General features: G+C 45.3%; 1 protein-coding gene across 2 annotated transcripts in view; it reads left to right on the top strand.

Annotated features, from left to right (window-relative positions):
• LOC311242791 (E3 ubiquitin-protein ligase RNF38-like) overlaps positions 1-10,007 on the top strand; it is an 86,578-nt gene extending 76,571 nt beyond the window's left edge. For both annotated transcript variants that reach the window (XM_084331826.1, XM_084331825.1), the window contains exons 8-13: positions 635-796; positions 2,742-2,845; positions 3,551-3,632; positions 4,143-4,264; positions 4,703-4,802; positions 9,080-10,007. In XM_084331826.1, coding sequence (XP_084187952.1) covers positions 635-796; positions 2,742-2,845; positions 3,551-3,632; positions 4,143-4,264; positions 4,703-4,802; positions 9,080-9,142 — 633 coding nt within the window. In that variant the 3' untranslated portion in view covers positions 9,143-10,007. The remainder of the gene's footprint in view (positions 1-634; positions 797-2,741; positions 2,846-3,550; positions 3,633-4,142; positions 4,265-4,702; positions 4,803-9,079) is intronic.
• Positions 10,008-25,283: the final 15,276 nt, after the last annotated feature.

Here is a 25,283-nt window from a genome sequence, read left to right as displayed (position 1 = left end):
TCATGTCTGGTCATTTTTAGCATGGTGTTATTCACTGTCAAAGATGCAAAGAAAAATCACAATTCATATTCTCCTTTTTGTTTCATTACAATTTAAGCAAGCCTAGTAATAGACACAATATTTCTGACACTGGGAATACATTCACTGAGGTCCATAGATGCCCCTAGATACCAATAATATGCAAATTACCCTGGTAGAAGTGGAGCAATATTCCATTTACATAGGTATGCATTTTCAGAAAATAGGGGTTCATAAAATAAAATGATGTGTAAATATTTTTAAATTTTGTTTATTCCCATACAATTTATTATATTATAAGAGGGTAGGGTTAGCAACTATTTTTATAATCGATTAGTTGGGTCTATATTAAGATATTTTTTGCACTCTTGCTCTATACATTTCCTTTTGTTTTATAACCGTCACTTTGCAGGTTTTTTGAAAGAGCATTGTACAAGACAAGGAATAGCATTTTGTTTCTTGCATAAATGTAGCTTTTTTGTGATTAATCAAAGTAATAATTGACAGATGAATTGATTATCAAAATAGTTGTTAGTTGCAGCTCTTTTAGATGGTTGTATGTATTTGTTCTTCTGAGTCAGCTTTGTGACAGTCTTTCTTGTTCCCCTCCCCCCAGCCGTTACAGAGGATAGAGAATGATGTGGAGCTGTTAGGAGAGCACCTGTCTCTGGGGGCGGGGCTCCACTACCCTCCAGCTGCACACCCTGCCCTCACCCCTCACTCCACACAGCTTCACTTCCTCTCCCATGATCCACTGCCACAGGAATTCTTTGGCGTGGTGAGCAACCTACATACTATATCAATGTAATATATTGGTGTTTTATTACTGGATCTTGTAAACAAGTCACAGTAGAACAATGATATTATGCTTTTCCAATGTTTTACCTACCGGTACTCTACCACTGCACAGAAATTTGTCATTTTCTTTCGAAAGTGGTTACAGGCATCCATGTTGGACGAAATACCACTACACAAACATTCTGTGCGAGGCCACTATTGGCTAAACTATTACCCACTATTTAGCCTACAGTACCTTATGTTTTTAATTTTGATTTACTTTCGCTTTTAATAGCTAGTCAGTAGGGATGCTCGATATTGGCTTTTTTACCTATACCGATATTGTCCAACTCTTAATTTCCGATACCGATATCAACCGATACCGATATATGCAGGGTTTCCCCCCCCCCAAAAACTGAATAATTTCAGGTAATTAACATTACATATCTCTTGTTGTGGAATTAACACAACATTATGCATACTTTTGACAATAAATAAAATCAGAATTTGTTCTTACTTGCTTGCCTGGGTAAATAAAGGTTATAGAAATGTAAAAAGAAAACGATACCGATATTTTCCGATATCACATTTTAATGACCATATCCGCCGATAATATCGGACATCCCTACTAGTCAGTCATCCGTTTTGTTATTATTTAGTTGCATCCATCCAATACCTACTCTGATCAAATCCGTGGAAATGATTGTTTTTGTGCAAGATAAGTAAAAGCGACCGTAGAAAGGGATGCCGGGGTGACATGTTTTCTCCGTGTTGTGTGTGTGCGTGCCTTTCATTTGTATTTAGTTCACACTCAGGATTATCAAAGAGTAGTCATGAAGTATGTGGTTACTTTGTATAGACAAATATGTTATTGAATTGACAGAAAATGTACTATAACGTGATATGTATTGTTATATTTGTCTTTTGAACGTTATCTTAAGCCCCTCAACATGTTTGGAAAAAAACGCTCTTTGTTTATGTTTAGGAACACATTGCAGTCATTGCTTTTCTTCTGTGTTGTGGATGCATGACCATGCTTCTTTGATGTTTGTGCGGGTAGTCTCGGCCTGGGCACAAGCAAACTCTGTTCATCTCACACACAGTTCACCCCATGATTGCCAGTTGTGACCGGTGATGTTCAGGCATGCTGAGCATTCTTTGGTTAATGCCAAAGTGACGTTTACCATCAGTTTGAAGCCAACTTCTGGGAAAAGTTAAAATGTTTTCTATTTTAAATGTTTTCAACATTGCACATTCAACATATAATGTATCAATTATAATTTAATTATGATGTTTTCATAACTTCGTCTTTTATTGTCGGGGTATTAATCGTGATGGTTAACTTGGTGTTGGCATAGAAGTAAAAATTCTGGTATTGTGACGAGTCGACACTAGGAATGGATCACTGCCTCTGCTTATGTTTTGAAATACATGACTCGAATAAGAATTTACAACTGTTGAGTGGTGAGCAGCATCTTGCTAGTCTTCTGTGGCCTCTTCACAAAACGTCTGCACTTATACACTTTGAATCCAGTAGGGATGACTTCTTAGTATTTGATTACAGACATCTTGGTCTCAACCAGTGATTGTAATGAAAATAGCAGGTGATAATCATCATGATTGTTGCGCCATATTGTATGGTAAAACATGAATTGTTCCCCCATTAGATCATGGAAGCTCTCACTTTCATGTTTTTGGCTCTTCCAATACAGTTGAAAATGAGACCCCACCTAGAATGAATTGATATGTATATATTTTTTCTCAATCGATAGAATCACAAGATTCACTATGGCAACATTAAACGTTTGTGTTGACAGTTGACACTACATTGTTTTAATGATTGATTTTGTCCAGGACCTTACCTGAGACCTAGAATGGGTGTAGTAGTCTATTCTGTTTTCTGCAGTTTTTATCAGTTACTCATGTCTTTTCTGCCCTCCCACTAGTCCTATCCCAACTTCATGCCCCGGCGTATCCCGGGTCGACGCTACCGGTCCCAGCAGCCACTGCCACCCTCGCCTTACCACCCCAGCTTCCTGCCTTACTTCCTGTAAGTAGACCAGTGTCGCTCGGCAAGATGACATCCGGCCAGCAGTAATGGGTGAAACTCTGTGATTAAGTCAAATTGAATACACCAGATCTTCAACACCAGTAATCTTACTCAGATTTTCAGTTCTGTATTGAGATTGTTACACCCCTAGAGTACAACCTTTACATTTAAACATTTGACCCTCTTTGGAGCGGCAAACGGAAGTTCTCACTCATTTTGCTTCAGTGACTGGAAATGCCTGATTATTGACATAAATGTGTCACAGTGAATTTGATTTATAGGTTTTCTATTTGTGAAGGTTTCCCACAGCTTCTTGGGTTATTTGTTGTGGTAGAAAACGGCAATTAATACGATTCATAGTCACTAGTGGTAAAAGACTGCAACACAAGAAGAGCCGTTAATGTAATTCTATACCTTTTGATTGCGCCGAAAATCAAACACGTTCTTTCTTCCACCACATTACTGCTACCCTTTGTCCAGTTTACTTTACCTTAAACCTGCACTATGTAACCTTCATGAAAATATATTGCTGAACGACACAAAATAAATTCCTCTTGTTTTTTTCTCTTATCTGACATGTTTTATATATTTTAAAAAGGTGCAGGTACCCATCATGGCCACAGGGAGCCAATCTTCCACTGTGCAGCTTTAATGTGGCCCTTTGGTGAAAATATGTAATTATTTTGTCTATGACCTCTTGTCCAGTTCAATGCTGCCAGTCCAGCCTGCAGGTCCAGCCATCAGCCTAGAGCTTGACGTGGAGGATGGAGAAGTGGAAAACTATGAGGTTTGACTCATTGTTTCTTTCTTTTTAAATGTTATCCAGTATGAATCAAACTTAAACAAAAACGGATGCATATATATATATATATATCCCTCCCCCCCCTAAGACACTCTATAAATTGACTTATCTACTAAGAAAGGACAGCCTTATAAAGCAGGGTATCATTCCTTTTGGCTTCATGTCTTTGTGTAGACCAATAACTAACCAGACATTCAGTCTAATTCCTTGAACTATGGGCTGAGACTCAAAATGGCCTGAGCTGACTTATAGTGGCTCCCCACATGGCAACAGTAGTAATATGTTTGTTAAACTTTTCAATCAGTCTGGGTCCGATGATGAGAGTGTTTTGTCATACAATATGTTGCAATGTCACAGCTCATTGGCCACAGTTGTCATTTAATGGTTATCAACTGCTATTTGATTACAATCCCCTTGTTTTTAGCGACCAAGATGCCTGCAATCGAATACTATGAAGACAGAAATCAGAATCTTGTGTCATTGTTTGTCTCCCAGGCTCTCCTGAACCTGGCTGAGCGCCTGGGAGAGGCCAAGCTCCGAGGACTGACCAAGGTAGACATAGAACAGCTGCCTTCCTATAGGTTCAACCCCAACAACCAGCAATCGGAACAAACACTGTGAGTCCCGCCCCTTTTGCACCAGTCTCATATCAGTAGGAATGTTCCTTCCTGAAGCCTTCCTGTAACTTGTAAAAGTTTTGACCTAAGACGTTATCTTGGACCTTATCCTTTACCTTAACTTCACCAGTCACAGCCCAGGTCCTTCCAGGCAATAAGATCTAGACGCCACTAGTGTGGTGTAAATACATTTCAACCAATATAACCTAATGAAAAAGGTGATGTCTTGAAACAAGCATGTCCAGTTTAAGCAACAGGTGAAATGGTATTTGAATTGTAATTGTGGTTATATTATTGTTGCTGGGATGTTCCGTTGCAGTGGTGTGAAACAACCATGTGGACTTCAAAGGCAACACACTGATGACGTTGTACTGATGGTGCTTTCTGCACTGTGTCGTGTGGTTTCGGTGTCGTACTGACGTTGCTGTTGTGTTACAGGTGCGTGGTGTGCATGAGTGACTTTGAGTCCCGCCAGCTGCTGAGAGTCCTGCCCTGTAGCCACGAGTTCCACGGGAAGTGTGTTGACAAATGGCTCAGGGTGAGTTCACTGTTCACCCACTGTCATGTAACTGATATCCTTTCTATAACTAATATCATCCCATCTATAACTCATATCATCCCATCTATAACTCATATGATACTATCTATAACTCGTATAATCATTATTATTTTTTTTTATCTACTATTTCTCCCATTTTCTATTTTTCTCCCATCCCAATTTCGTATCGTCCAATTCTACCCTCCCCTGTCTCGAACGCTGTTAGGCCATGCCTCCCATAAGCCGGCTGTAATGTGGACGAAGCCATACATTGAACGTGTCCCCTCCGGTACTCGAGGTAGCAGCCGTCGCATCTTTTCACCTGCACAGCACGATCTTTCAGCGTCGGGGGTCTGCGTTTTGGAGGGCACGCCGCCCCCGTCGCTTCCTGATTCTACTGCGCAGGCGCACCAACCGACCTGTAGGAGTCGCTGTCCACAACGTCCGATCCCCACCCATCAGCTTCCCACCCCCTAATACTGCCAAATGTATTAGTATGAACGACCAGCCAAGCTGATAGCAATGTGGAGAGCTGGGCTCAAACCCAGCGTCTCCTGCATTGGTGGTGACCGCCTTGCCCACTGCACCACCTAGCCACCCTATATAATCCTTTTTATTTTTATTTAATTTTTTTATCTCTCTTTCTCCGATTTTTCTCTGTTTTCTCCCCGTCCCAATTTAGTCGTTGTGCCAATTCCCCCCCCTCCCCTACCTGGTTGTTGTGCGCATGTTCTCCTACTGGTCGGTACAAGGGAACCCTGAAGTAACCGCACGCTTCCTCCGACACGTGCGGCGACAGCCAGTGGCTCTCTTCTCACCTGGCAGCGAGGGGTCTCATTGGTGAAGTGTAACGCGTGGGAGGTCACGCTGCCTTCCTCAAGTCCTGCCTCCGCTGAGCAAGCGCCCAGACCTGACCTGTAGGCGTCGCTGTCTACATCGCCAGTTTTCCCACCCACGGCTTCCCTCCCCCTAACCCAGCCAAACGAGTTAGTATAGCGATCAGCCCAAGCCAAGGCAATCTCTTGCATTGGTGACGAGCGCAATCTCCACTACGCCACCTGACCGCCTCTTGTATAATCCTTTCTATAACTAATATCATCCTATCTATAACTCATATCCTATTTATTACTCATATCATCCTATTTATAACTTGTATCATCCTTTCTGTAACGCATATCATCCTTTCTGTAACGCATATCATCCTATCTATAACTTGTATCCTATTTATTACTCATATCATCCTATCTATAACTCATATCCTTTCTGTAACTCATATCATCTTATCTATAACTCATATCCTATTTATTACTCATATCATCCTATCTATAACTCATATCCTTTCTGTAACTCATATCATCCTATCTATAACTCATATCATCCTATCTATAACTCATATCATCCTATCTATAACTCATATGATACTTTCTATAACTCACATCCTTTCTATAACTCACATCATCCTATCTTAAAGCAAGGCTTTCAGGCCGTTTCAATTCTGTTTGGACATAAGGACAGTAAGTGCCACTGATTTGTCAGTATTCAGTCTGTAGTGGCAGTTCTCCACTGCTGTCAAACGTATAATCTGGACCTACTGCTCGCGTGAAACAAATGCACAATAATATACAATTATTCCATACCGTAGTCAAAGTATTCAAATGAGAGCCATTTGTAAACTACGGCAGATAATGAAATTGATAAGATAACCTTATGCCTGAGGGAGTGGTTGTTGCGTTGTCAAAAGGGTAAAAAATTATGATAAAATGGATAACAGAATAATCTAACATAATAAAGAAATAAGATTTTTTTTTTGATCCACTTTTTCTCCCATTTTCTATATTTTTCTCCCATCCCAATTTCATATCATCCAATTCAACCCTCCCCTGTCACGAACGCTGTTTCTTGCCTCCCACAAGCCGGCTGCAATGTGGACTAAGTCATACATAGCACAAGTCCCCTCCGGTACTTGAGGTAACAGCAGTCGCATCTTTTCACCTGCGCAGCTCGATCTCTCAGTGGCGAGGAGTAACGCGTGGGAGGCTCACGCTGCCCCCGACACTTCCTGATTCTACTGCGCAGGCGCACCAACCGACCTGTAGGAGTCGCTGTCCACAACGCCCGATCCCCACCCATCAGTTTCCCACCCCCTAATACGGCAATGTGTATTAGTACGGACGACCAGCTAAACTGAAAGCAAATGTGGAGCGCTGGGCTCGAACAGGCAAGCCCAGTGTCTCCAGATTTCGTGGCGAGCGCCTTGCCCACTACGCCACGTAGCCGCCCTAATAAAGAAATAAGATATAAATATTGGTTAAAGGTCCCATGTCTTATAAATTGCCTTTTCCAGTGTTTAGCATTGTTTTATAGCAATGGGGGTTAGTATCAATGGGTCTGTGTCTCTAATTACCATTTTGGTGGATTGCTCTAATTCAGTTGAGACAATCTCTTCCCCCAGTGAATTAGGTCATTCTGATTTGACTCGCAATGCGACGTAGCAAGGAGCTGATCTGCAGTAACGCCCCCTCTATCGTTGTAGCGCAACCATTCGCTCAACAGCAGAGCGAGTGGAAATACCCGACACTTCCTCAAGTGGGTTTTGACAGCGAGAGGCAGAGAGCGAGCGGGAGAGAGGGAGATGGAGGGACAGGAGCTTCTGTCGGGAAACACACACGCATTTACACACAACCTTGACCGTCGCGCGGGGCTGGTGTGGGTCTTCTCCTTGGGAGCACTCGCATATCACTGTCAAAATATCTTTGACTCCCACGCGCGCGCCCATATTCCGATCCGTGCAATAATATTCACAAGGGTATATATTGTAATTTGAAACAAATTACCAATGCATTGTCCCGTGGGATTATGCCCCCCTGCGGCGAAATTAATTAGTATCCCCCTCGATCTCTCTATATTTCTCTGTCTGCCAGTCGCAGACTGTGGGTGACTGTCACTCAAAGTGCTTATGGGCGGAGCCCAGCCAAAACAGCTTGAAATCTTGAAGTTGAAATTTTTTGCTTTTGAGTACTTGATTAAAAATATAAAACAATGAACTTTACAGATGTGTTCCATAGACTCACAGGAATTGTGTAAAGTTGCCCAAATGGTGAAAGGAATAGCAATGCATGTCCCCTTTGTTAGATTTAGATCAATCAGCCAGTATCACCTCTTCATCTGTTGGCTTGTGTCACTTATCACCTCTGTATCCGTTGACTCTACGTTGTGTTTTATCTCTCCGACGTCTCATACTGGCTGTACAATCTTTGTCATCCCCCTTTAATGCAATCCGTAAGCATACGAATTTGACACTAGGCCGCGTAGTACCTTTCTTGGAAAACGTTGTTTATTACATAAACAAAAGCCTCAGATGTTACCCATTTCGTATTGTCCTTGAAAAAGTCTTTGATGGAACACTAAATTCATTATTCTGTCGTCTTCTGCTGTTTAGTCCAATGGTGGCTAAGGCCTCGTCGTTAGCCACAACCCTTCTCCTGTTAGCCGAAGCGAATGATGTGTCATCTCCCCTCCCCCACCGGTGAGGGTGAGAGAGAGATGAACGACTCTGATCCACGTCCGCTCGCGTCAGCTTCGTGTCTAGATCGTTTCTTAGTCTGCCCTTACCCGGAAGAAACCTTATTTATATGATCTTCGTCATAGCAACGACGGGCCCGCCCCCTTTCCTCGTTACTATGTGACGCTGCCATCTTTGACCACAGCTATTTGACCCAGATCACCATAGCAACGGCACTGTTGATATCATCCCCCCTCTGTGGCTACACTGCTATGTGACGCCAGCGCTGCTGTAGACACTTGACCTTGATGCTGTGGCTATCAGCTGTTGATGTTAAACAGCACAGCCTACTCTGCAACACCCTCTCTGACTGCCAGCTACTTTTAAGATCTATAGACTCATCTCAGTAGACGCTGTCACCCACCGATATATATATATATATATACATTATATGCATATAGAAAAACATAGACATCCTTAATCAACCTTCAGGATCAACAAACTACTTGGTTTTTCAATTAATTAGGCTGTTGTTTGGACGCTTACCACTTCACCTCTCTGCTCTGTTTCACCCAGCTGATAACGGCCCTCTGCCCAGTTTGATTGGAGACAGACATACATGCTAAAAATTATGATAATGGTATTATCCTCTTAAAACATCTCTATATCGGTTATACACCAAATGCAAATCATCGATTTCCTTCACCTTTAAGTGGTTTGTGTGCTGGTCTCGTGTCTCTCTCTCCCTAACCTCTTGCTCTCTGTCTCCCCTCAGGCTAACAGGACGTGCCCCATATGTCGAGCTGATGCCTCCGAGGTCCAGCGAGACTCCGAGTGACCACAAGAGGGAGCCAGACACCCCTAACTGTTAAACTGTCTCAGCACTGCCCCCCCTCCCTATCCCAACATGCTGACTGCCACACAGACACACCACCTCTTGTCCCCCTCACCTGTCTCTGTTCCCTTGGACAGCACTTGTATCTTTACTCCCCCTTCCATTATTCTAGATTTTTAAATTGAATAATCTCAGTTTTCTGTGTCAGCTGCTTTCCGTTTACACCTCCCCCAAAGTTTCTGTCAACCATTTACCCTTACACCCTCCTCCCCCCAAACACAGAGAGCCTTCCCATGTTGCACTCATCTCAGATAAGTATAGTATACCTGGTCTCGTCCATTGGGAATGCCTACCGTATTAGCTCCACTACAAGCATTGTGTCTCGCTGCCCTCAGTGCCGCGGTAAACTGCCGTTTCTACCTGCTCCACAAAACGTGTTGTGTTGACTTGGAGACGGGAACTGAGGGGAAGAATGTCTGTACAACTCATAGAAGCAACGAACAGTTACTCTGTAAAACAATACAGGCTGTGTCATTAGCCTGCTGAGACCAACTACAGTACAGCGACAAACTAGTACAATTACACACGTCACTTCCAGCTGAGCGTCATGGCCTATATGGATCCAAATTCATTCTACCATTTTTCACTTGAGGCAATACACCAGAAAACAACCAAAATCAACTTTAATTTCTCTATTTCAATGCACCGTATGAGGATGAGTGTAACCGTGGCGATTCTTTAGCTCTATTGACGAGCTTTGTATAACCAGCCCCCATGGATTCTGAGGGTCAAATCACAACTCGTCGTCCTAACTAATTATAGCAAGTTTGCATTGTGTTTTTAAAGGGATTAACGGAAAGATCAGAGTCTTGACAAAAGCCAGGGGGGTGAAAACACAAGCCGCTGCTGGAATACATTATAAAATTACCCTTTTCTCTCTGAAATCTCCTTTCATATCCTCCAGTCAACAAATGCTCGGTGCTGCCACCACTGGTTACCAATAAGATCAGCACCTTGACTTGACAGGTAACAGTGATAGTAATGTGTTTTATTGGCGACCAGTGGTGGCAGCACCGAGTGTTTGTCGAGCTTTCCCAGAAAACCACAGAAGAAGGCTTGGCTGGAGGATTTGAAAGGAGACTTGAGAGAAAAGGGTAATTTTATACTGTATTTCAGAAGCGGCTTGTGTTTTCACCCCACCAGCCTTTGTCAAGACTGAGTTTTCTGTTGATCCCTTCGAAAACACAATGCAATGTTAGGACGAGTTTTGACTTAACCCTCAGAATCATCAGTGGGTCGTTATAGAGCATTGTGTGTGTATATATATATATACACATACATAGCTCGTCAATAGAACCAGCGATTCTTTAGCTCGCAACACATGGCAGTGGAACACCTTTCAGTGCTTTCAAGGGAAGCGTTCCTTCAATTGCTGTAGTGGAGCAGCGCAATGAGAGTATCTATTCTTCAATGGCTGTAGTGGAGCAGAGCCGTGTATCTATTCTTCAATGGCTGTAGTGGGGCAGAGCTGTGAGAGTATCTGCAGTATGATGCAGCATATTATTGCGATCATTTTCCCTGTCACGGACGCAAAGTATCAATAATTTTTTTAGTTTTGCTGCAATAAAAAGGATTTAAGTGAGATGAACAAACTGTATCTTATTGGATAAAACAGATTTTTCCTTTTGGGGACGTAATTTGCGGTTGAGAAAAGATAATAAATCGCAATACTTGCTGGTTTAAATGTTTAAAATTGCATTACTATCTCATTGTGACTTAAGTATTGCGATATGGTATCGCCGGGCCTCCGGCGATTCCCAGCCCTACCAACAGCACACCATTCTAACTGTTTAGCCACTCCTTTCCTCAACCCACCTTGCCTCTGAGTAGGCCCTACAGCGCCCACCCACCTATATGCCATATCCTCTGGTTAAAATAGAAATTAAGAAATTCCCACACACTGCTCTTGTGATAGTTATTTATTAAATCGAATACTCTGATGAAGGTCCATATGGGCTGAAATTGTATTTAATAAATGGATAAGTGTCTTTATTGCAAGAGCAGGTGTTGTAGTTTCTTCATTTCTAGGATAAACTCTTCTCTCAATGCACCTGTAAAATATATATTGGATGTACAAGTTCTTCAATTGTTAAAATGAAGATTCGACACTGATCGTACTGTGCAACACTGTTCTCAGAGCTTGTTAAGCAGTTGCATATTAACAAAAGATAACTGTCCATTGGTTGTTAGGGTTTGAATCTCTTTCTTTTTCTTTTTTAAGCAATGTTTCTGAATACTGCTTCCTGGTTTCAACAAGCACAAAAGACATTCCATGCAACTGCTCAATGACATTTTTTCGGCTAATAAAGATTTTCGCCAGAGGCTATGACCATAGAGAAAATACTTATATTACCAGAGAGGGGGCGGGCACTGTAGACTACCAACCTCTGACACAGGCTCTGCTGCGTCTTTATGCTGCAGTGTGTGTGTGTGTGTGTGTGTGTGTGTGTGCATGTGCACGCATGCAAGCATCGTTTGGCCTCCCTTAATGATTCTGGGCTTTGATACATGCATATGACTATGAGAGAATGTATGTATGGTGTGATATTTTAGTGTGTCCTGGAGCATGCCTGGGTTTATATTATGTATCTGACAAGAGTAACGGGTGTCTGAGAGTTTTGTTTCTCATGGATGACTGGCTAATACTTAACTGTATGTATGTGTATGCACTGTATGTGTGTATGTATGTGTGTGTGTGTGTCTAATAGACTTTTTCTCCGTATATAGTTTGTGACACTAAGGGTCCATGCTGCCACTTCGCCTCTTGGTTGCGTGATTGGTCCGTTTCTGTTTCAATTGATTAATCTATTAGTACTATAATTGATCAGTCATTATAAGCGATTGTTCTCTCTGCCTAACAGTTACCTCACCATTCCCTTTTTCATCATCGCCTTGACGACACACGCTTCACTGTTACTCTTTTTTATGTTAAACGCATTATTACATATATATTTTTTCTTTTTTCCTTAACGGTTCCAATTAAAGATGAGTTTGTCTGTGACTTTGCAGTGGCACATGTCTTATATATATATATCTATATATATACTGTATAAATCTATGAATATCTGTATACCAAATAAAAGGCTTGATATGAACTTTTTAAAAACTCACCCTTTTGTGCAGTTTTTTTTAAATGCTAAATAATGACTAATGATACAAGCAGTCTCATTGTGGTAGTTAATTATTAAAACGTCATAATCCACACTGATGTTGAGGCTGGCCCCATCCTTGTTTGTTTATTTAATTTCTAACTGTAGTATCTCCCACCTTCCATTAGGAGGCAGCACTGCTCTTTCTTCCTCACCAGCGATGAGTTGGTTGTTGTGGCTCTACTACACCGAGGCTGGCCAAAGTGGCCTGCCCTGCAGCATATTTATTAATCCACAAAAAGGAAAGGGTGTAAAATAATCAGTATTTAGTCTGTTGGTTTAATAACATGTTGCTATTTTGAGAAAATATTTTCTTTACAAGTGATTATTTATAAGCATCTTGATTATATAAAACCTGATTTAATTTTTTTTTTTTATACATTTTTATTTTTTTGTATACACGAGACAAACTCAATACAGTAACAATAACAAGACCTCACAATACCACATTAACAACAATGGCATTAGCAATAACAAAAAATAAACTGAACATAACATAAAAAAATCTACGTATACTATTACAGACACCACAAAAGAAAATGGTTTCTTCTTTTAACACTCAGTGCCGGCCGTGTTTTCCTTTTTACCCCGTTGAATGCCACCATCCACGGCCAATGTTAACGTTAATATTGCCTAATCTATGTTTTAAATTATGGCTATGTGTCTAATCTGCCCGTTGCTTATCAAAGACTAATTTTCCAGTCAACATTGGCAAGGCAGATTGTATTTTTATCGCTTCATTTCCGTTTGATAGCATTTTGAAAATCACCCGTTTTCCGGGGGAAAAACGTTGTCATTTGTCTGCCTATTTATGAATCGTTTTCAAATAAACGCTAGATGATCGATAGTATGTGTGCGCACGCACGCTCGTGCCGTGCGTTGATAATCGCTGCTCTTATTTCCTCATGGCTTTTACAGTCAAAACAGCCATATCACATAAACTCTTATATATCCGTGAAAACGAGTCTGATTATCCTAACACTGATAACAGATTCCTTACCTGAGGTCCGATGGTATCCAAATGGTTTATTCCAATTTCCGATCGCCATTCGGAAAAATCGATAAATGTATTGATCCATCGTGTGTACAGTATAACACATGATCCGCGCGGCTCAGAGGCTCCAGAATGAACTCTGGTAGACCCCGGCTGCATCAGTGAGAAGTAAAATGTGGAGTCAGAAATCCGTTCTCCCATTCACTTTCATTGAGTCCATTCCAAAAGGGTGATTTACCATCTGGGAGACGATAGGGGGCGCTTTTTTCACATCTGAGCACCGGTGGTCCCTGGATCCACAACGGTAGGTGTAACTGAGGGGTACAATTCCCTGACTGTATTGATAAGTATGGTATCATTAAACCACTACCGCTTTATGTACTTTAAGTACATGATATATAAATATGATGAACACTTCCCACATTGAATCGTTCCACACAAAGGTATAATCAAGTATTTATTGCAGCAAAAGGTACATAATATACTTCTCTATTATACTTTGGATGCGCTTATAAGGCAAAGGAATATGCGTAGGCAAATCAATAATGAATGTCCATTCTCTGGTTACGCAGGAGGTAATTATACAACCTGAATCTTAGGGAATTATATCTATGGTACACTAGTAATATATAGCGGGAGATACTGGAAGGGTCCCCCCGGTTGTAAGCCAGCAGGGGTAGAGGATCTGTCGGTAGTAGAGAGTCTGGTCAACGATGACTAAGGAGACTCCAAGTACAGGAGACAGTGCAATAGCCTCTTGATCCACAGACGAATACAGCTGTTCTCCGTAGACTGTAGCTCCACAGTGAAGAAAGCTAGCCGGCCTCAGGCTCTCTGAGGCGCCGACTCGACTTGGCTCGTCACAGGGTAAATCCAACACGTGTAGGCGTCGGTGATTCTCCGCTCCATAAATCACAGGACCAAAACAAATATAATCCAGCCGCAAAGGGCTATGTAGTCGTCGGGTAGATTAATCCAGTGTACATGTCCACACGGTTCTCGTCTAGGTCTCCTCGGGTGAAAGCGCCATGAAAGCAGCCCAGCCTGGATAAGCACTCTAGCTGGTACGAGGAAGCGTTGGTGATGCTGGTCACTGTAGAACTTTAGCCGCACGATACACTATACACAAATAGACTATTACTGACTTAATAGAAATATGTCGCACTCGACGGTATAGCGCCAAACTCTGACAATTCAGTTATTAATTCGCACGCGGTCTCAATGCTCTATTTGGGGCCAAAACAGGCCATACTTCACCGCACGGAGTATCGTGGGTGAGGCTTCAACTTATTGGGTAACTCTACTTCTGTATTCACCTGCGCCATATTTATATGCACGGCGAACAAACTAGTGCCAACCTCATTTCTGTCTCGTATTCCTGGGCAAGGCCGGGCATGCACAGACATGTCTTGACGGTGACTTTGAACCTGACTCCGGAGGCATGGCTCTGGCGCCTGTGGACCGCTGTCCAATAGGAGAATGAAATATTATGGTCTGTAATAGGCTAAAGGGATATTCCGTGTATATGTACAAGGAATATACAAGGGATATCAGACGATATACAAATACTATGCAATATATATCAATCAATAAATATATATATTCGGTTTAATCTGATCCTTTGTAACAGCCGCCCCCTAATTAGTCCCACCTAATTAGCTAAGCAGAGACAGATTAACCGCACTGTCCACTACTCAATGTCTGTTGTGAGGGGTCGGGCAGTTCACAAAGTCATGGGGTCATGGTCGTCATCGATAGTATCGGGGAGCCTTGGCAGTTCTATTAGCCTCGCCACGGGTCGGGTGTAGATCCGTCCTTGGACGAGCACTTCGGCTGCTCGGACCTTTCCGTCGGCACCGGTGATCACTTTGCTTACGCGGCCAGCCGGCCACATAGCTCGGGGTAGTGACTGGTCGATAATCATGACGACTGTTCCTTCTGTCAAATTGTCTCTCTCTTTCACCCATTTCTGGCGGGTCTGTAGAGACGGTAGATAGTGGAGTAGGAAGCTGTTCCAAAACTTGTCAGCCAATACTTGACTGTACCTCCACATTCTTCGGCCGTTCGCTTCTTCAGGCCTGTACATTGTCTGTGGTAGCGCGGGGTCCAGCCGCCCCATCAAGAGTGTGTTGGGGGTGACTGGGTCGACATCTGCTACATCACTTGAGACGTAACCGAGGGGCTTTGAGTTCAATACTCCCTCGATCTCCGTGAGGACTGTCATTAGGACTTCTTCCGCCACGGTCTGGGCCCCAAGCACGGCGTACAGGGCTGTCTTTATTGAACGTACTTCTCGTTCCCAAGTTCCACCGAAGTGAGGTGCGTTCGGGGGATTAAACTGGAAGTCAATCTGGGATGGAGCGAGGTGGGTCTTAAGTTCTGGGCCCATAGCTTGGAAGCTCTCTCTCAGCTCTCTTTCTCCGCCTTTGAAGTTTGTCCCGTGATCAGACAATAATATAGACGGTTTGCCTTTCCGCGATGTGAATCTTCGGAAGGCCATAAGGAATGAGTCTGTGCTCATGGTTGGAAGGAGTTCTATATGCATCGCTCGGGTGGTCATGCATTTGAATACAATACCCCACCGCTTCTCGGTTCCTCTTCCTTTCTTTATATACAGCGGGCCGAAACAGTCCATACCGGTGGAGTGAAAGGGCTTGTCGCCGAGTCGGAGGCGACAGGGAGGTAGGTCAGCCATCCGGGGTATACTGGGCTGCGCTCGCCACTTACGACAGTCTAGACAGGTTCGCTGGAAGCGCCGCACTGCTTCTCTCCCTTGCAGTATCCAATAACGACGTCTGATCTCCGCGAAGACTCTCTCTGCCCCGGCGTGATGCACATCCTCGTCGTATTTCTTTATGATCAGCTCTGTGACCTTGTGTCGGCTGTTTAAGACTATCGGGTACTTGACGTCATCCGGTAAGTCTGGAGCTCTCCGCAGACGACCACCCACTCTGATGAGACCATGGGCGTCGCTCTCGGGGGCTAGGTGGAGCAGTCTGCTGTCTGATGGGACGGGCTTTGCTCCCTGTAGACAGTCTAGCTCATCGGGGAACGAGTCTCTCTGGGCTCGTTGTAGTAGAAGAAGTTCTGCTTCTTCGTAGTCAGCTGCTGTAATGTCAGTAGTGAGCTGAACCTCTGGGTGGTGCCACAGGAATGTCTTTAGCTGCGCACTCTCTAGGGTGAGGCAATCGTCTATGTCGGGGTCTGTGGAGACGAGTGTGTTCAATCCACAGAACATAGATTTCTTGTTTTCGGCCTCCTCTTTACTCGCTTCCCGTGGGGTGGGTGTAGGCCACTCTTCTTCCGGGAGCTTGAGGAACTCTGGCCCGTCACTGTATAGGTTGTGACGGGTGAGGTCATCCAGGGACATTCCCCGGGTGATGACGTCAGCTGGGTTGTGTTTTGTGTCCACATACCTCCAGCTTGCTACTTCTGTTAAATCTTGAATCTCTGTGACTCTGACTCCCACGAAGACCTTGTATCTGCACGAATCAGACCGGATCCATGTGAGTACTGTCGTGGAGTCTGACCACAAGATTGTTCTTTGCACCGGAATGGTGAGTTCACGTTGGATTAACGTGGCGAGTTGCGCTCCTGCTAGGGCTGCGCAGAGCTCTAGACGCGGGATAGATTGTTGCTTTCGTGGGGCTATTCTTGAGCGAGCCACGATGAAAGCAGTATGTATTTCTCCTCCCTCCTCTCGGGCACGCAAGTAGGCCACCGAACCGTAGGCTACTTCGGAGGCGTCGCTGAAGACGTGCAGGTCCATCTGGCACGTCTCCGGCCTCACTGTGGGTGGGAAGTAGCTGCGGCGTATGTTGACACCTGGGAGTGAGCTGAGTTCCGTCTCCCACTCTCTCCATGTGGATGCAAGGTGTTCGGGTATGGGGTCGTCCCAGCCCTGGTCCTTGTCCCATAACGCTCTTACAATCATCTTTGCCCTGGTGGTGTAAGGTAGAATACATTCCAACGGGTCATATTGTCTGGCGAGTGTTCTGTATACACTCCGTCTGGTGGTCGGTAGTGCAGTCGACCTTCCCTGCTCCTTGGTCAGGGGTGTGTGTTTATAATGGAGCGAGTCTGTTTTGAAGCGCCAGACTAGTCCTAATGTCATTTCTTGGGCTTCTCCTGGGATGGTCGCCATCCAGGTCTCGCTGCTTGCTGCCTTGTCCTCGGGGGAGAGGCTGCGCAATACTTGCGGGTCGCTGCTGGCCCACTGCCTGAGATTAAAGCCGCCTTTGATCAGGGAGGCGCGGAGCTTGAGTAGAAGGGCCTCGGCTTCTTCTGGCGTCGAGACGCTTTGCAGACAGTTGTCCACGTAGAAACTATTTCCTACACTTTGTCGGACCTCTTCATCAGCTGCTGGGTCCTCTGCGACGTGTTTTTGCAGTGCAAACGTAGCACAGCATGGGCTGCATGTGGTTCCGAAAGGGAGGACTTCCCATTGATAGATGGCTGGTTGCTCATCCCCGATCCTCTCTCTCCATAGGAACCGCAGCAGGGGCTTGTCCTCCTCCACTAGTCTCACCTGCAGGAACATCCCTTTGATGTCGCCGCTGGTGGCCACCTTGTCTTGGCGGAAACGTAGTACCACGCCTAGTAGAGAGGGGCCGAGTGTTGGGCCGGGCAAGAGCTCTTTATTCAGATTTTGTGATCCGATCTGGTAGCTGCAGTTGAACACAATACGATCCTTGCCGTTGTGGTGGACTTTGTGGTGCGGCACGTACCATGATTCGGTCGTCTGATCGGCCTCTTTAATGTCAATTTTCTTTATGTGTCCCGCTGTGATTAGCTTGTTAATCTCAGCGCGGTACACCGTCTCTTGAGCGGGGTCTCTGGCTAGGCGCCGCTCTGTGTTCAATAGATACCGCTCCGTCGCTTCTTTTGAGGCGTGGAAGGTAGGCATACCCTCTCGCCTCAGGAGTGGAGTTGCGTATCTCATCACTCCGTTGACTTTGACTCTCTTTGTCCCTTGCTCGAGGAGGGCTATAGCGTAAATGTCTTCCTTGGAACGAATGTCTTTCTTTTCGTTCTTAAAGGGCATTGTCTCTAGTGTCCATAGCCTCTCGACATGCTGTAGGAGGGTGGTGTCTTCTTCTGTCACTCTGGAGTGGAGGCAGTTAGTGGCTGCTGTTCGGTTAAGAGACTTAGCGAGGGGGCCTTGTAATGTCCATCCTAGGCGGGTCTCGACTGCTGCAGGACAGCCTCTGGGCCCTGTGTGGACCCGGTCTATCGGGACGATGAGGTCTGCATGGTCGGAGCCTATCAGCAGGGTCGGGGTGGCACCGTCTATGAGCGGTATAGGTAGTTGACGCAGGTGCACATATTTATCCATCAGCTTGGCGATGGGGTAGGTGTACTGCGACAGGCCTATTTATTGGCTGGTGAAAGCGTTAGTAATCCTATACCGTCTCTCTGGCTGCCCGCTTGCTGCGATAGTGAAGGAGACATTCTCGCCCTTTATCGTCTTTAGATCTCTTCTTATTGTCCGAATCGTCATCTGGTTTTCGCTCCCCCGCAGCCCCAGCTGGGCCGCAGCGGACGCGAGGAGAAGGGTCTTCTCTGACCCGTCGTCAAGGACGGCGTAAGTGTCCATGACCTTATCTTGGTAACTCAGTGTTACGCGGACCACCTTTAAGAGCACCCGGGCGCCCCCGCTGCTGGCGGGGTCAATGTACATAACACTTGCCTTTGTGCTGCTTGAGGGTGCAGGCTTTCTTCTGTTACTGTCGTGTAGGACATCTAGGTGGGCTCCGTCACACCGACTACACCTCTTCTTTAAGCGGCAATCGGCTGCCATGTGACTGCGCGCACATCGGTAACAGCGTCGGTTGGACTTTATCCATTGACTCACCTCGTCGGCGGTCATCTTCTTGAACGTGTCACATTGTGACAACCAGTGTTCCTTTTCGCAGTACGGGCACACCATCTTCCACTTCTCTTTCATCGAGGGGGTACTGTGGTTCTTGCTGCTCGGTACTGATTCTGATTGGTGCATGACGGTCACCAATCTTCGGCCATCGTTTGCTCTCCTAGGTCCCTCTCTGGAGCTTGGGGTGCTCCGCATGAACGTATCCAACCGTAGGCTGTTGACTTCTCTCGCCAGGAAGTCGGCTAGGTGTAGGAGGGATGGCTCGGGACCGTTAGGATCATGGTGGTCTCTTTGCCGCCTGAAGCGCTCTTGTCGGGCGGGCGGAAGCTTCTCTAAAATCCTCTCGACATTAGAGTTCGCGTACAGTTCGTGCATACCCTTTTCTCTTTGCGCCCCCAGCATCCCTACCAGGGATTGTACCTTGATAGACAGGTCATCTAGTGAGCGATTGTCTGTGGCTGGGGGTAGGCGGTCAATATGCCTTATCTCTTGTATTACGTAGTCCCATATGCGTCCATATCTTTGGTCGAGTGCTGCTAGAGCCGCTGTGTATGGGGTAGTAGAGGTGGCATAGGCCAGCGCTATATTGTGCGCTCGGGGCACCTTGAGGTGCTTCAGTAGGATAGCATACTTGTACGGTTCATCAGCTACATCGGACATCATTGTCTCTAAGCACATTCGTAGCTCCGTGTACTGTGCTCTGTTCTCGTGGGTGAAGTCCGGAAACATCGGTGTGCCAATGTATGATGCCATGGATGGCTGGCACATCGGTGAGCGTTGGACGAGAGGCCTCCTAGGCGAGTCTCCTCTTACGCCTCTTGGTGGGCTGGTACCTGCTGGGTACCATGGCCCGCGTATCCAGGTGCTGTTCCTCGGGGCTGGTCGTGCGTCAAGCTCACCCGTGAATTGAGTCGGGGTCTGTAGCGCAGAGCCGCGGGGGTAGAGCCTGGGCTGTACTGGACCTCCTGGTCCTGTGGAGTACTGTGCTGCTGTCGGGCTTGACTCTCCTCCTCTCCCTCTTCTTCTTCCTCTGGCAGGTCCTCTAGATCCTGTAGTCGTCTATTTAGCCTCTCCGCGGTGTAGACCGTTTCTTCCTTGTAGCTGGGTCTCACTTGGACCGGTCGGGGAAGGGGTTCGGAGGGGGGTATAGGCTCTCTCTGGTGGTCGGGCTCAGGGTCGCTTGATCGGGTAGGGGAGGGTGCCCTTGACTCTTGTCTTGACGAGGCCCTGGAACCCCGTGCGGAGGGAGGGGGTGTTGCCCTGGTGATCAGCTGCTCCATTATCTGCGCTTGTAATCGGTCGCGCTCGGCTTCGCGCTTGGTGAGAGCGAGGTCGCGCTCTGCTTCTCTTTGGGCACCGGCAGCGGCGCGCTGGGCTTCGGCGGCGGCGCGCTGGGCTTCGGCCCGGTCCCTTCCCATATTCTCTTCCGTCTGAAGGCGTCTAATCTCTAGACGTATACGATCTTCGTCGCTCCGTTGCTGCGCTTGAAGGCGTTCTCTTTCCATGGAAGAATGTTCGCGCTCACTAAGCGTCTGTGCTTGGAGTCGATCGCGCTCTCTTGAGGCTGCTAGGCTGGCGAGGAATGCCTGTGCCAGCATCTTGTCCGCCTCGCTGGGGGAAGACGCTGGTTGAGGTGATCCGCTCCTGGCAGTACTCGTTGGAGATCTGTTCTCCTGTGGCGAGTCCTGGAGATCCATCTCCGGGGTGCTCTCCTCTTCTTGTAGTGGGTAGAGTTCCATCCCTGGAGAGCTGTCTTTATCCTGGAGCTCTCCGGGGACTACTTCTTCGGTCTTGGCGGGGGGTAAAGTCATGTCGGGTCCCTCCTGGTCCCTACCGTGAGCTTGGTCAGTTACGTTAGAACCCACTAGGGCCTCTATTGGCGGGGTAGCCTGGTCGATAGGGTCGGACATAATTTTACTATCTACTTTTTCCGCGTTTACCGTCTGTAGAAAGCTAGGTAGTATATTGGCAACGTAATCCTCTAAGTACTGAGGTGTCTGCCGTCTACGCTGCGGGCGATCTACTTTAGGAGAACCGTTTTGTGGAGTGTTCATCATAGGCCATGTCAATATTAATACCACTATATTAATATTACGCTAGTTACCCTCCGGCTCGAAGGACCAATTGTAACTGAGGGGTACAATTCCCTGACTGTATTGATAAGTATGGTATCATTAAACCACTACCGCTTTATGTACTTTAATTACTGGCCATACAGTACATGATATATAAATATGATGAACACTTCCCACATTGAATCGGTTCCACACAAAGGTATAATCAAGTATTTATTGCAGCAAAAGGTACATAATATACTTCTCTATTATACTTTGGATGCGCTTATAAGGCAAAGGAATATGCGTAGGCAAATCAATAATGAATGTCCATTCTCTGGTTACGCAGGAGGTAATTATACAACCTGAATCTTAGGGAATTATATCTATGGTACACTAGTAATATATAGCGGGAGATACTGGAAGGGTCCCCCCGGTTGTAAGCCAGCAGGGGTAGAGGATCTGTCGGTAGTAGAGAGTCTGGTCAACGATGACTAAGGAGACTCCAAGTACAGGAGACGGTGCAATAGCCTCTTGATCCACAGACGAATACAGCTGTTCTCCGTAGACTGTAGCTCCACAGTGAAGAAAGCTAGCCGGCCTCAGGCTCTCTGAGGCGCCGACTCGACTTGGCTCCTCACAGGGTAAATCCAACACGTGTAGGCGTCGGCGATTCTCCGCTCCATAAATCACAGGACCAAAACAAATATAATCCAGCCGCAAAGGGCTATGTAGTCGTCGGGTAGATTAATCCAGTGTACATGTCCACACGGTTCTCGTCTAGGTCTCCTCGGGTGAAAGCGCCATGAAAGCAGCCCAGCCTGGATAAGCACTCTAGCTGGTACGAGGAAGCGTTGGTGATGCTGGTCACTGTAGAACTTTAGCCGCACGATACACTATACACAAATAGACTATTACTGACTTAATAGAAATATGTCGCACTCGACGGTATAGCGCCAAACTCTGACAATTCAGTTATTAATTCGCACGCGGTCTCAATGCTCTATTTGGGGCCAAAACAGGCCATACTTCACCGCACGGAGTATCGTGGGTGAGGCTTCAACTTATTGGGTAACTCTACTTCTGTATTCACCTGCGCCATATTTATATGCACGGCGAACAAACTAGTGCCAACCTCATTTCTGTCTCGTATTCCTGGGCAAGGCCGGGCATGCACAGACATGTCTTGACGGTGACTTTGAACCTGACTCCGGAGGCATGGCTCTGGCGCCTGTGGACCGCTGTCCAATAGGAGAATGAAATATTATGGTCTGTAATAGGCTAAAGGGATATTCCGTGTATATGTACAAGGAATATACAAGGGATATCAGACGATATACAAATACTATGCAATATATATCAATCAATAAATATATATATTCGGTTTAATCTGATCCTTTGTAACAGTAGGCTTGCGTGATGCAATATGATTTCAGATCGCTAATAAAAAATAAATAAAAAAATACCAGAGAATACTCGTGACCATGGCATTCAGCGGTCGGGGCGTAAACCCGAGAAAAGCCGTGAGTGGCACTCAAAGTGTTAATGGTTTCCTCAAAAGTTGTGGCATTTCAAAACCCGCCAGAGGGAACTTAACCCTTTCACTACCACACAACAGAAGGTGTTGTGAAAAGGTTAACCTGTCATGTGGCAGTGAAAGGGTTAACCGTATGTAGTGTAGTAGTGAAAGGGTTAACCTGTATTGTCGCAGTGAAAGGGTTAATCTATTCCAATTTTCTAGTCTAGAGTTTTTAGTCCATAATGAATATTCATGACCACGTGTTTCCACCTCACTTAGGATCAGTGGCAGTGGTTTTACAACTGAGTGAAGTCATTAATGTATAGCTTAAACAAAAGACCACTTATAAAATAGGAGTTGGCAGAGGGTGTGTCTGGTGGAGTTCCCTTACTCTTTAATTATTTGTTAAACAAGTCATATCATGAAGCAGTACTATTTCTATTATGTCAGTGCAGTAAGAAGAAGTAACCTAACATTTCTTAAAATAAACTATTCTAAATTATTCTTTACACCAGTTATACTTTTGTTACTGTCCAATCCTTACTTGTACCTTCCCTTTTTTATTTATTTTTTTATAATTTTTTTGTTCTAACTTTTTCTGTATTTTTGCTCCCATCCCAATTGAGTCGTTATGCCAATTCCCTTCTTGGTCATTGCGTGCATTGTCCCACTGTCGGCCTAGGGAGGGTGTAGAACTACCACATGCCTCCTCCGATACATGTGGAGTCAGCCAGCCGCTTCTTTTCACCTGACAGCCAGGACTCTCACTGGGGGAATGTAACACGTGCGGAGGTTCCCGCTATTTCCCCCCGATCCCTTCCCTGCTGAACAGGCTCCCGACTGACCAGTAGGAACCGCAGTTTACAACGACCAGGACACATACCCCACCGGCTTCCCACCCGCTAACACTGCCAATTGTGTTAGTAGGGAAGACTGACCAAGCCGGAGGTACCGCTGACAGCGGGATTCGATCCCAGAGTCTCTGCGGTGGTAGGCGAGTGCATTCTCCACTGCGCAACCCAGCCGCCCCACCTTCTTCCTTCTTTAGTTGTTTCTCCCGTTCCTCTTGTTCCCCCTGTTTCTCTTGTTCCTCTTGATTCTCCTGTTCCTCTTACTCCTCTTGTTCCTCTTGCTCCTCTTGTTCCTCCTGTTGCTCTCGATTATCTTGCTCTTGTTCCAGGGGCGTCATTTTGGTATTGGTATTTATGTTGATTTAGAATTCGAATGTCAACATTATGAACGAAGCTTCGAACTATTCGGTACAGCCCTAGCATGTATTGATATTGTCAATTATCTTACTTTTACTAGGTGACTTTTACTACTAACTCAAATATGCCACAAAAAAAAGGAAAATGGACATACAGATGTTTTTTAATCAAAGGGCAGCAGAGACAAGTGACACAGGGACACAGGTAAGGTCTTACAATGGCTTAGTGATTATAACAGTGCAGTTCAGCATTCAGTAACCCATACTTTTTGTGAACGTGTTTTTGATACTACATTCTGTTGAACACACACCTCAAAACCGTACCTAAGGAAAATTGGCTCAATTGCAAGAAAAATAATAGACAGTTATGATATTACATTCTGCATAAATTGTATGCAAAATATTGTGGTTCCCTGCTTTAGTCTGTTGACACATTTCCTCTTGATTCTCTTGTTCCTCTCAATTCTCTGTTACGGACCCTGTCCTTATATATATATATATGGGGGTTATGTATGTTATCTGCGTATATAGGCTTGTTTTGGTTGTTGTCCTCTGTCTCCCCCCTGTGTCTCCATATCCATTTTCTCAGGTGTCCTCCTTTCCAGTCACCAGCTGCAGCTGGTCAATCAGCATCTCACTCCAGCAACAGTGCAACGGCAGCTGTGGCTGATCTGAAATCAACCTACACTCTCCCTTTATATATCTCATTGTGTGCAGTTTTCCCCTAGAGCTCTTGGTGTCTTTGGGGGTAAAGCTCTCTGTGTCTTTTGGTAATAGAGCTCACTCAGTTGAGGCTCTTAGGGTACATTTTGGTAGAGCTGGTGAAGGCTCTGGTACTTTGTGCTGTTAGTTTAGGAAATATCTTTTGTGTTAAGCATTATTGTAGAACTGTGGCTTTTGGAGCATTATTGTAATTGTAGACCTGTGGCCTTTTGAGTAGGACCTTTGGTGTAGAGCTGGTGGCAGAACTCTGGTTCATTTGAATAGTTATTTAGTGGGATCATTGTATCTTTTGGTCATTATAGTTTGATGTAAATTTCTGTATTAACCCTGTGCATTTTGTTATTCCCAATTTTCACCCAGCCTATGGTGATTCTTTCTAACATTTTGTTTTTGCACACAGGGACATTGAGGACAGGAAGATACCCTGGGTCTACATTTTGCATCACGTAGGTGACCTGATGTTAGAGACACCAGCTTTAGAGTGAGCACCACCACCTGTACTTTTGGGCGTTCAGTGCCTGTAAAGGGGAGGGTGGGTTTTCATTTCCTTTTTGTGTATTTTATTT

This window comes from Notolepis coatsorum, assembly GCF_963971535.1.
Source record: "Notolepis coatsorum genome assembly, chromosome: 16".
In the NCBI taxonomy this organism is placed as follows: domain Eukaryota; kingdom Metazoa; phylum Chordata; class Actinopteri; order Aulopiformes; family Paralepididae; genus Notolepis; species Notolepis coatsorum.
Note: the sequence above shows the minus strand (reverse complement) of the source record. Positions and strands in the feature narration are given on the sequence as shown.